At 41.3% G+C, this 10,575-nt stretch overlaps 1 protein-coding gene across 2 annotated transcripts in view; it reads left to right on the forward strand.

Moving 5' to 3' along the window:
- Positions 1-10,234, forward strand: part of LOC122559107 (metabotropic glutamate receptor 7-like) — an 864,629-nt gene extending 854,395 nt beyond the window's left edge. For both annotated transcript variants that reach the window (XM_087994497.1, XM_087994496.1), the window contains exon 10: positions 9,438-10,234. In XM_087994497.1, the coding sequence (XP_087850623.1) occupies positions 9,438-9,487 (50 nt within the window). In that variant the 3' untranslated portion in view covers positions 9,488-10,234. The remainder of the gene's footprint in view (positions 1-9,437) is intronic.
- Positions 10,235-10,575: the final 341 nt, after the last annotated feature.

Here is a 10,575-nt window from a genome sequence, read left to right on the forward strand (position 1 = left end):
CCGACCAGATAGCCCAACCCGATCTCATGCCAGCACGTGGCCCATATCCCTTCAAACCCTTCCTATTAATATACCCATCCAAATGCCTCTTAAATGTTGCAATTGTACCAGCCTCCACCACATCCTCTGGCAGCTCATTCCATACAGGTGCCACCCTCTGTGTGAAAAAGTTGCCCCTTAGGTCTCTTTTATATCTTTCCCCTCTCACCCTAAACCTATGCCCTCTAGTTCTGGACTCCCTGACCCCAGGGAAAAAACTTTGTCTATTTATCCTATCCATGCCCCTCATAATTTTGTAAATCTCTATAAGGTCACCCCTCAGCCTCCGACGCTCCAGGGCAAACAGCCCCAGCCCCTGTTCAGCCTCTCCCTGTAGCTCAGATCCACCAACCCTGACAACATCTTTGTAAATCTTTTCTGAACCCTTTCAAGTTTCACAACATCTTTCCGATAGGAAGGAGACCAGAACTGCACGCGGTATTCCAACAGTGGCCTAACCAATGTCCTGTACAGCTGCAACATGAACTCCCAACTCCTGTACTCAATACTCTGACCAATAAAGGAGAGCATACCAAACGCCTTCTTCACTATCCTATCTACCTATAGAGAAGACAGGAAGGGCATTTCCCTGTGGTGGAGGGATCATAGATTTTCTGTGAGTGACAGGAAATGCAGAGGGGAATGTGAGGAAATAAATTTCACCCAAACGGTGATGGGGAATCTGAAATGCCTGTAAGGGTGGTTTAGATGTGCACTTATGATGTCAAGATTCAGGTATAATCAGGTACTTGGTTTTAATGGACACAAACCCGATGGGCTGAAGAGCATTCTTCTGTGGTGTGGATTTTTGTGACGCTTTGACCGACTGACTTGTGGAGCACTCCCTCAGTATTGCACTGGAGGTGGGCCTGGATTTGTATGCTCTGGAGTGAGCTTCGAGCCTGAATTTTTTTTTCCCCTCACACCGGCAAGAATGCTACCCATCGATCCATAACTAATGGCATGTTTTGCAGCTGAATTAGTATGGGGCCCACAGTCAGGAGCCACACAGAAAGAAACATAATGGCTTTCTGCGCTCTGGAAGGGTGAATGCCACTATCTTGCTTTTGCTGCTTCACACTTCAACTCCACTGAGCATCTTCCCTCAAAGGCTCTCCTCCTACTCCATCATCTACGCCCACTTACCCTTCCTCCCTTCTTAGTTGCCTACTCATACAGTTGGGCCACCTCACCACCTTTCCTCAATCAGAGCCAACACAAGCAGCCATTTTCAGTCCCTGGCCTTGTCTCAATACAGGTGGAAATGGCCCACGATCAGATAGGGAGAGCCAAGGTTGGTATTGAGGTGCCTGCTCATCGTACCAAAAGAGAAAATCAATGTCAAAATTTTGATATTGGTCTTCTCTGCAGTCAAAAAAGCTGTGAGGGAAGCAGATCTGGAATCCTGTGCCGTCTGTGAAATGTCTTTGTGAATTGTGGAAGGCAGTTGAAACTTTATAGCTGACCTGCCATTACTTCACAGCCACGGCTATCAAATCAGTCACGTGGACATGCTTGCTCGTAGCCAGGAATGTTAGTGCACGTAGAGTCATAGAGATGTACAGCATGGAAACAGACCCTTCGGTCCAACTCGTCCACGCCGACCTGATATCCCAACCCAATCTAGTCCCGCATGCCAGCACCAGCCCATGCATGCCTGAAGAGCTTATGCTCGAATCGTCGACTCTCCTGCTGCTCAGATGCGGTCTGACCAGCTATGCTTTTCCAGCACTACACTTTCAGGGAGAGCTTGCCAATTGGATACAAAATTGGCTTGATGGTCGGAAATAGAGAGTGGTGGAGGGTTGTATTTTGAAGTGGAGGCCTGTGACCAGCAGTGTTTGGTGCTAGTCACTTTTTGTTTGATATTTATAGAAACGATTTTGGATGATAAATTAGGAGGCATCATTTGTTCAGTTTGCAGATTAAGATTACAAAGTGATCTTGATCAATGGGCTGAGGAATGGCAAATAGAGTTTAACTTGGATAAATGCGAGGTATTGCATCTTGGTAAAATAATTAATGGTAGTACTCTGGGGTAGTGTTATCAACTAGAAAGACCTAGAGTTTCAGGTATGTAGTCCTTTGAAAGTTGCGTCACAGGTAGAGAGTGTGTTAAGAAGGGCCTGTATTGCTCAGACCATCGATTATACAGTTTGAGACACCATGTTGAGGTTGCACAGGAGGTTGGTGAGGCAACTTTTCGAATACTGTGCACAGTCCTGGTTGCCTTGCTATAGGATGCATGTTATTAATTTGGAAAGGATTCAGAAAATATGGACCAAGTAGTTGCCAGGAATGAAGGTTTGTATTGTAAGATGAGACTGGATTTTTTTCTTTTCACTGGAGCACAGGAGACTGAGGGGTGGCCTTCAATAGAGGTTTATAAAACCATGAGGAGCATAGATAAGATGAACAGCACAGGTCTTTTCTTTAAGCCGGAGCATTTCAAAACTGACTGCCAGGGGAAGTGGTCAATGCAGGTACAGGTAAATGAATAGGAAAGGTTTGAGAGAGATATGGGCCAGACATAGGCAAGTGGGACTAATTTAGATTGGGAAAACTTTGTTGATATGGACGAGTTGGACCAACGCTCTGTTTCTGTGTTGTATGACTCACATCTAAACTGCAGAAATGATTGATTGTCTTGCCATTGGCAAATCCAGGCCAATATCTGCATAATCAGAACATTTTTCTACTCCGCTTAAAGAATCATTTTCTTCATTATTGCTGTATTTTCCCAACAGTCTCGCACTTGTCAACATCATTGAGAAAGTTTTGCTCTGAGTTAATGATTTCCCCAGAATTAGTATTGTGTTAAAATAGCAGCCACTTTGTGGAGCTTTAATTCCAACAGTTAGGAAAGGGAATGCATGTAAAGTATCCTCTTTCCTCACAAAGCAACGCATGCCTGTGAAACAAATAGTCGTGTGAAATTGTAGCTTGTTACTTGAGAATGGGAAAAGGAAAACTAATTTGGAATCAGGATGTGTAAGATGTGTGTATGACTTTGGCTGTGACTTCACAGTTCATGCACCAGCACTGGTCTTGCCTTCCAAACAGATCAGGACACAAGATGCAGATAATTTGGTTTTCACATGAAGTGAGCGTATTTTCTGTTTGCTCATTCATGGGTGAAAAATAATTCCGTTGTAACTTGTGTGTGCCTGTGGAGCACATAGATTTTTACTCATGAGAGGCTGCTGGAAATAGACTCATGAACAAGTCTATCATTTTCAATGCTGTGCAGGGGAGAAGTGGAAACAAATTCAAACCTTTTAACACCACGGGTCTTTGCTGTAAGAGAAGCAAAAGCAAATGGGTAGTGAATTATGCATTTGGGAACCTCTGTGAAGCTTCAGGCCTGGGCACCACTGGAAACAGGAGAATTAAAGTCAGCAGTTTGTGATTAGGCATCCTCATGCTTGGATTTTAGAAGTTTATAGCAGAAAGGCAAGATGGAGAGCTGCACAGGTTTAAAATATTGTGCCAACCAGATCACCAGCTTTACAACAAAATAGAATTGTAGTTCCCGACACACTGGCAGAGAGTTCCATAATCCTTTTCAGAAAAATTGTGGAATTAATTCCTGCCCTAAATAAGTTTCACTGAAGATCTACCTGATGTTATATCAAGTCGTAGACTGGCCGCTTGTGCTGGTAGCCAGAAATATAAATAAAGATGGTGAGTGGTTCTTTTTAAGATGTTGGAGAAAGGCAAGAGGCACTAGAGTGGACATTGGAGCACTGAAAAATGAGGCTGGAGACTTAGTAATGGGGAACAATGTAATTTCGGAGGAACTGAATAGGTACTTTGCATCAGTCTTCATGGTGAAAGACACCAGCAGCAAAGCAGAACTTTAAGAGAGTCGGGGGCAGAGGAGAGTGCAGTGGCCATCACGAAGGAGAAGGTGCTGGGAAACTGAAAAGATCTGAAGGTGAATAAATCATCAGGACCAGATGGACTATACCCAAAGGCCCTGAAGGAGATAGCCGAGGAGGCATCACTGGAGTCAGGGAGGGCCCCAGAAGACTGAAAAGTGGCTAATGTAATACCACTGTGTGTGAAGGGAGGAAGGCAGAAGATGATAAATAATAGGCTAGTTCGCCTGACCTCAGTTGTTGATGAGATTTTACAATCCATTGTTAAAGATGAGATTGAGTGCAGAATACTTTGAAGTGCATGGCAAAATAGGGCTGATCCTGTATGGCTTTGTAAATCTGTTCAAATTCTTTGAGGAGCTAACAAGCAAGTCAGACAAAGGAGAGCCAATGATCTATTTGGATTTACAGAGGCCTTTGACAAGGTGCCTTACACGAAGTTGCTAAATAAGATGATAACCCATGATGTTAGGGGAAGGTTACTGGCAGAAGGCAGAGAGAGGGGATATAATGGTCATTTTCAGAGTGGCAGTCAGTGATTAGTGGGGTTCCCCATGAAGTCAGTCAGTCTTGGGACTACAACTATTCATGTTATATATAATAACGATCTGGATGAAGGAATGGAGGGCATTTTTGCTAAGTTTGCAGATGTCACAAAGACAGGTGGAGGTACAGGTAGTGTTGAGGAAGCAGGGATGCTCCAGAAGGACTTGGACAGGCAAGGAGAGAGTGGGCAAAGAAGTAGCAGATGGCATACAATGTGGGAAAGTGAGCGGTTGTGCATTTTGCTAGGAAGAGTAAACTATTTTCTAAATATGGAAAAACTTCAGAAATCTGAAGCACTAAAGAGACTTGGTAAAGCAAGTGCTTTGTTAGCATTCATTTTGAGAGGGCTAAAGTACATGAGCAAGGATGTACTGCTGAGACTGTGTAAGGCTCTGGTCAGATCATGTTAGGCATATCACAAACAGTTTTGGGACCAGTAACTATGGAAGCTTGTACTGGCATTGGAGGGGGTCCAGAGGAGGTTCACAAGAATGACCCTGGGAATGTAACGGCATTTTATATAAAGAGCAGTTGAGGACCCTGGGTGTGTATTTAGAGTTCAGAAATGATGAGGGAGGATGTGATTGAAACTTACAGAATACTGAGAAGCCTGGATAGAATGGATGTGAAGATGATGTTTCCACAAGAAAGAGAGACGAGGACCCAAGGAGACAGCCTCAGAGTGAAGAGGCAACCCTATAGATCGGATATGAGGAGGAATTTCTAGAGAGTGTGATGCATCTGTGGAGCCCAAGTCATTGAAAGTATTTAAAACAGAGATGGATAGGTTCTTAATTAGTAAAGGGATCAATGGGGTTGGGAAACTTATCAGATATAATCAATTGGCAGAGTTGTCTCGATGGGCCAAATGATCTAATTCTGCTCCCATATCTATTGTCTTAAGATTCTAAAGTGGAAACTGTCTTACAGGCTCTTGGTCTAATATACATATATCAACAAGGAAGGGGATACTGTTATCTTTTAAGGGACCTGCACATCTTTTCAGGGGGTGGGGAATGCTTGTAAAGCATCCATTCATTGAAGACTAGACAAAAACCACAACATAATTGTGTGTTCCAAAAATAAATCTGCATTGTTTAAAGTGTATCAGGTTTTACGATATTCCTATTTCTCTGCTTTCAGCTGAATTTGGTTAACAGCAAATTGCATCATTTTGGTCTGGATTTTGCAATCATCAGCATAGCAAAGGCCTTCACTATGGACCTCAAAGAAAGCTTCCCACAGAGATCTCTGGGGCATGGGTTTCCCCTTTCTTGATGTTAATTTGAATCTGACATCAAATCAAGGAACCTTGAGGCATCCAACAGCAAGTAACATTGTCAAGCAGGGAAAGAAGCTGTCAATCATGTCTCAAAGGCAGCAAAAGACACTCGTTTTTCTTCACGTTTTAATAGGAATCAAATAAATGATTGGACTTCCCCATTTGAGGTTGAAATAACAATTAAACTTTCAAAAGATTATTATTGTCAAGGACTTGGGAATTTTGGCAAAATGGAAAGAAAAATGCGAAAACACAAATTAGTTTCCCCAGCCCAAAGGTCTTTATTTCAGTGGTAATTAATCAGTAACTTTGTGCTTTTCTCTGTAATATTACAAAGGTTCAGCTCAGTGATTTTACATTAATTGTACAAAATTTCAACTTTACACAATCCAGTGAGACGCAAAAGATCTAGAGATATGCAGACTGGGTGAATTGATTTGGAGATGCCAGGACATTTGATCTCTGACCTTCGAGTGACCATCCTCCAAGGCGGACTTTGGGACAGGCAGCAGCGAAAAGTAGCCGAGCAGAGGCTGATAGCTAAGTTCCGTACCCATAGAGAGGGCCTCAACCAGGACCTTAGGTTCATGTCACACTACAGATGTCCACCATTGCACTATACACACACACAGACACACACACACTCCCACACTCTCATATGCACCCTCTCACAGACTTAGACACTTTACACATACACTCTATCTCCCAGACACTCAACCCCTCACCCCAGACAGACACACACACTTTTGTGTGGTGAATTTGTACTTGCAGAGTTACATTGTACTTTGCTCAAAAACTACATGACATGTAAGACTCCGTTAACTCAATAACGGATTGAGTTAACTCATTAACGGACTGATTCTTATCTAAAAAGTATGGCACAGACAGGGAACACAGGGGGCTAACACCTTCAACATTTTATCTGGCTGACACCAATTGTTACAGTTAACCTGAGAATGTAACTTTTTTATAAAAAAATTCTGTAATTTACATATGAAAGAAGTGAAACTATCATGGTCATTCTAACAGATGAGATACTCAACAAAAAATCAAGGTATTTTTCAATGTATAATTTCAGTTACATCACACTGTAAACTTTTGCTATAAATTCTGTGTTTTAAAATTATGTACTCCACAACCACCTGATGAAGGAGCAGCGCTCCGAAAGCTAATGCTTCGAATTAAACCTGTTGGACTATAACCTGGTGTTGTGTGATTTTTAACTGGTGAATTGGCCATACTAAATCGTCCATAGTATTCAGGGATCTGTAGGTTAGGTGCATTAGTCAGGGGTAAATATAAGACCCTTACTGTAGAGGGACTGACGTTCTCCAGTCCTTCTCAGAAAACACAGGCCAAGAATAGAAAGGAAGGGAGACAGACAAAGCTTAGTCAAAGAGAAGGTTTTAAAAGGATGAAAAGGAAGAGAGAGATGTAGGCATTTTCCAGAGTTTGCAACATGAGAGAGAGATGGAAGTTGCAGGGGAGAAAGAATCACTAAATAGGTGAATGTGAAGGAGTGTAAAGAGCTGAACAAGATTAGGCTATACAGTCCTTCATTCAATTGTTACAGCTCATCTGGTATTCATCTCAACTCCGCTACTTTTTTCCCTGCCCCCCCCCGCCCACCACCCCACCAATAATCTGAGTCCCTTTTTTTTTTACAAAAATGTAACTACTTGAATATATTGTGATGACCCTCAGGAGAAAATTATTCTCTTAATCCTCCTCTTATTCTTAAGCTGTACCCACTACTTGTGATCTCCCCCACAAGGAACCACACTCCCACTATCCACCCAACCAAGACACTTCAAAAGCTTACATGTTGTCCTAAGGTGGGACTGTGCTGTGAGGAGATTGCCCTTGTATTCTGAAGAATAACTAACAAACAAACCTCATACGTTGAAAATTCTTACACTGTTAGAATAAAGAGGCAAGCCAATTGGTACTGAGAGGAGGAGGAATTTCATCACCCAGCCGATGTGAATTGTTTGTAAACTTCCACAGAGATTGATAGTTTTCTAGACATTATGGGATGTGGGGGATGGTTCAGGAAGTTTACATTAAATGTCGATGTGCAGCTACACTCTCGAATGGCAGGGCATGCTCAAGTGGTAGCTGAATCCTACTCCTGTGTTTTCAAATAGACCTAAACATTCCAGATGTGGTCTCACCAAGGCCCTGTTATAGCTGCAGCAAAACCTCCCTACTTTCATATTACATTCCCTTTCCAATGAATAGCAGCACTCCATTTGACTTTCTAATTTCAGATGGTTCTGAAACTTTGGTTTTCAATGTTAACCAGCTTTTACTTAATTAAGGTATCATTCTTCTATTGAATGCTGTCTTTGTTTTTAATTATATTGTGTCTAGGAGGGTATTAATTGGAGTTTACCTTTTTTTAAAACATGAAGAAGTCAATTGTTAAGTTACCATAGTCCTACTGGACCATAAGGCTGCTTTGAGGGTCACCATGCCTCAGGTCCTTCATAGTAATCTCAAGCAGTGCAGGAATTGTTATTCGTCAGCATCACAAACCAATCATCCAGCCAACCAAGCTAACCATTCCCTTTACTATATAAAAATCAATTCTTACCAAAATGGTGGTGTGCTGCAGTTAGGAATTTTAGGCTCGTAATATTTCACACAGGTGTTATTTATTTCCAAAGACTGGCTCCAGTAACCTCTGCTATCATGTTCTATTGCAAAAGGTTTTTTAAAACCACAGCCATACCACCGTTTCAGTAAGTATTTCTTTTTCTGTGCCTATGAAAACCTAACTAATACCCCCCATCTGGATGGAGGAAAACACAATTAATAAAAGCAAGGAGTGATTGGCATGAGGAGAATGTTATTGGAATCAAAGCCAAGGTGGAGGTCTATTAGGACAGCACCAGGTTTGGCTCTGATTGTTTTCCCCCAGTTGAATATCCTGACAGCAGTCATTACCTGTTGATAGGCAGCAATTGTGAGTATTTGACCAAAGCAGTAAACACATCAGAAAATCACATCAGGTATGAGACAGTTCCCCGAGGAGAGGAGGGAAGACAATTGGAAAGAGCAATTTGATATCAAAGCAGTTATTACTAATTATGTTAAGGAAAAGGATCAGGAATGAGATTTGCAAACATAATCAATTCATCGTCGCTACAAAGAATGTCTGCAGATTAAACCATTTCCCATTTTGTTTTCTATAAATTCATTTTGATTCAGTCAAGTGTCCACATACAATATGACTTGCACTTCCACAAGGTAATGTAATTATTGGATTGTGGGAGAAATTCCCTTCAGCAAATATGTGGAGTGTTTCTGTTTTCCCTATTTCGATCTGTTCTGGGCACAAAGGAAATTTTTGCTTTTAGGATTTGGGATTAAGTAACGAGCTGAGTTGTATAAACTTGCGAATATCAGAACCTTTTACAGACTTTAACCGCACAAAAGGATGCTATTTGACTCCTGCCTATGCTGGTCAACTCCATTGACTAATCAAGGGGTCATGGAAGTAAATGTTTGTGTAAAGCCTTGAGGAATGTAGGTTTCTCATCAAAAGGGAAATCATTTATTCAGTGACTGCTGTTGATCAGTGTCACTTCATGCATTTCTTTGAAGAAAGTAATCATTATTATTGTGTAAGAACATTGACTAATGACCCTCCCAGCTCTAACTTTCATCTTGCTGCTTTCCTACAGGCCCAGCAGCCAAAAAGAAATACGTAAGCTACAATGATCTTGTTATTTAAAAACAGCCTCCTCCAGAGAAGAGGGAGGCCAGGATCTTCAGACATCAGGCACAGGTCTCCATACGCCCTACTGCCCATCTATGGAGGAGTCTGTATCCAGACTTTATCTTAACGATTGAACATGGAGGATCCAGGTGTTTGATATGTGCTCCTTGAGAAATAATTCGTTGAAACAACTATTGGATTTATTGGACTTGCAAGCCACTGGCACTATTGTGTTGTTATGTGCGTAACCCGGCGCATCAGTCAGAGCTAAAACCAATGCATCTTTCCTCGTGGGCAAACTACAAGTGAAAAACGGAGCTCTCACAGGGCTTGTTAAATCTTTGTCAAAAACTGCAGTCTGGAAGTACACTCAAAGAAAATAAAATCCCATCTATATAGTTTGTGAGGTTTTGCGTAGTGCATCTTTGTTGCTTCTGTTTCACTGTTGCTTCCTGAATGCAATTACACTTATTAATTGGTCTTGGAATTCCCTGTTTAGTCAACAGTTCATGTCTTGTTATGCCCCCTATGGAGCTATGTGATAAAGGACTATGAAAGCATGTTAATTTTCTACAGTTTGTTTGTAATAAGTATTGACATTAATCTTGATGCTTATGTGCCAATATTGTGGAATATTCTTTCAGCCAAACATATGTTTTTTTTAAAAAAATGGTCACTCATTAATTGGAATAAATGATGTTGTTGTCAAAAGAATGTATCAGCACAAGAAATAAAACCATTTGGATTAATTTTTTTATTCATGCAAAAAAATTGTTTCTGGTGTTATTCTATATTTAGTCCTGGGAAGATGAAGACATTAATGGGACAGACACGTGCTGTAATAGTTGTACTGTGCAGTATGCTAAGAGTGAGATCATTTTTGAAGCATTATGCTCTTGAAAAAAAAAAGTGTGCACGCATCTTCATTGGAAATAGATTAATATAACTAAAGGTTATAATGATGAACGGGCTAGTGTTCACTTAGTTGTGCCTGTCAGAAAATACAAACTGTGATAGAGATATGGTCCTACCACAATAATGTGCTAGAAACAACTGTACCAGTGTGAGCTTCTAGAGAGTGTGTATCATACAAAAACCAAACA

Source organism: Chiloscyllium plagiosum, unplaced genomic scaffold, assembly GCF_037043375.1.
Source record: "Chiloscyllium plagiosum isolate Xiang-an unplaced genomic scaffold, Cpla_swu_hap1 HiC_scaffold_14, whole genome shotgun sequence".
NCBI lineage: Eukaryota > Metazoa > Chordata > Chondrichthyes > Orectolobiformes > Hemiscylliidae > Chiloscyllium > Chiloscyllium plagiosum.